Source organism: Seriola lalandi, unplaced genomic scaffold, assembly GCF_002814215.2.
Source record: "Seriola lalandi dorsalis isolate HSWRI2012SDOR001 ecotype SW California unplaced genomic scaffold, Sedor1 jcf7180002050170, whole genome shotgun sequence".
NCBI classification, from domain to species: Eukaryota; Metazoa; Chordata; class Actinopteri; order Carangiformes; family Carangidae; genus Seriola; species Seriola lalandi.
This window is the reverse complement of record NW_019520723.1, coordinates 5,175-6,178: the sequence shown is the minus strand read 5'-3', so window position 1 is coordinate 6,178 and position 1,004 is coordinate 5,175. Positions and strand designations below refer to the sequence as shown.

At 42.0% G+C, this 1,004-nt stretch overlaps 1 protein-coding gene across 1 annotated transcript in view; it reads right to left on the bottom strand.

Moving 5' to 3' along the window:
• The window catches only part of LOC111649211 (uncharacterized), a gene marked incomplete at its 3' end in the record, with an annotated part of 2,354 nt that extends 1,374 nt beyond the window's left edge, over window positions 1-980 (bottom strand). Inside the window, exon 1 of the mRNA XM_023398964.2 lies at window positions 605-980. Coding sequence (XP_023254732.1) covers window positions 605-829 — 225 coding nt within the window. The remainder of the gene's footprint in view (window positions 1-604) is intronic.
• Between the last annotated feature and the right edge of the window lie 24 nt (window positions 981-1,004).

Here is a 1,004-nt window from a genome sequence, read left to right as displayed (position 1 = left end):
TTTTGGTGTCGACATGAGAAACAGGAAAACTAATCCACACACACACTGAGCAGAAGAGACGTTCAACTGTTTTTAACTTCACATTTTAAATAAAAAGAGTGAAACAATCTTCTCCATCATCCAGATGTTCACGTTAGTGTTGAAGCTTAAACTGAACAGACCAAAGTTCAGCTGGTGAAGTTCCCGTCAAAACAACTGGACGACGAGATCCCAGCTGATCAACCGTCTCCATGGAAACAGTATAATTTAACTGCTGTAACTTACTTAAGTTTTTTACTTAACTAAGGAAACCTTGTAAGAGATTCTGGGCAGATGCTCTCGCTCTGAATCTACGTCTAACTTCTTAAATCTATTATTATATTGATTCATTCCCCCTTTTCTTAATTCATCGATTCATTTAATGGATGTGAATGTTTCCTCTCGTCTCCTCCACAACGTTATAAAACCTTTAAACTGTTTTATCTGGTCTTTGCCGTTTATATAAAGCTGATTATTATCATTATTCATGTTATCATCGTTTCAATTCTGACAACATCCAGATCGATCAGTGAACGCCTCTTTTGTTTCGTGCCAGTTTAAAGCAACATGAAAAACAGTCCTGTACCTTTTTTTCCTCTTCTTCATCCTCGTCCTCGTCGCTCTGGCTCTGGCTGAGAGCGGCAAAGATGTTTCCACCCTGAAAGACACCAGAGATGATGTTGACGTTATTTCCCCCCCACACATGCAGACTTTCTGTGAAGACCCGCCCCCTACTCTCCCTCTGATTGGCTCCGACCCTGTACGTGTGACACGGCGCCCTGTGCTCCTCCTCGACCGACATCACAACCATCAAACATGCCGGTGATTCAGAACGAAGAGAACTGTTGATGGTGAAACGCTCAGGTGTCCGTTACACCTGTCACTGAAAGGCCCCGCCCAGACCTGACATCATCGGCTGAGGAAAGTCTTTGTTGGTTGTGATCGATTTATTTTTGTTTTAGAAAGTCAGTTTAAAAATAACTCTT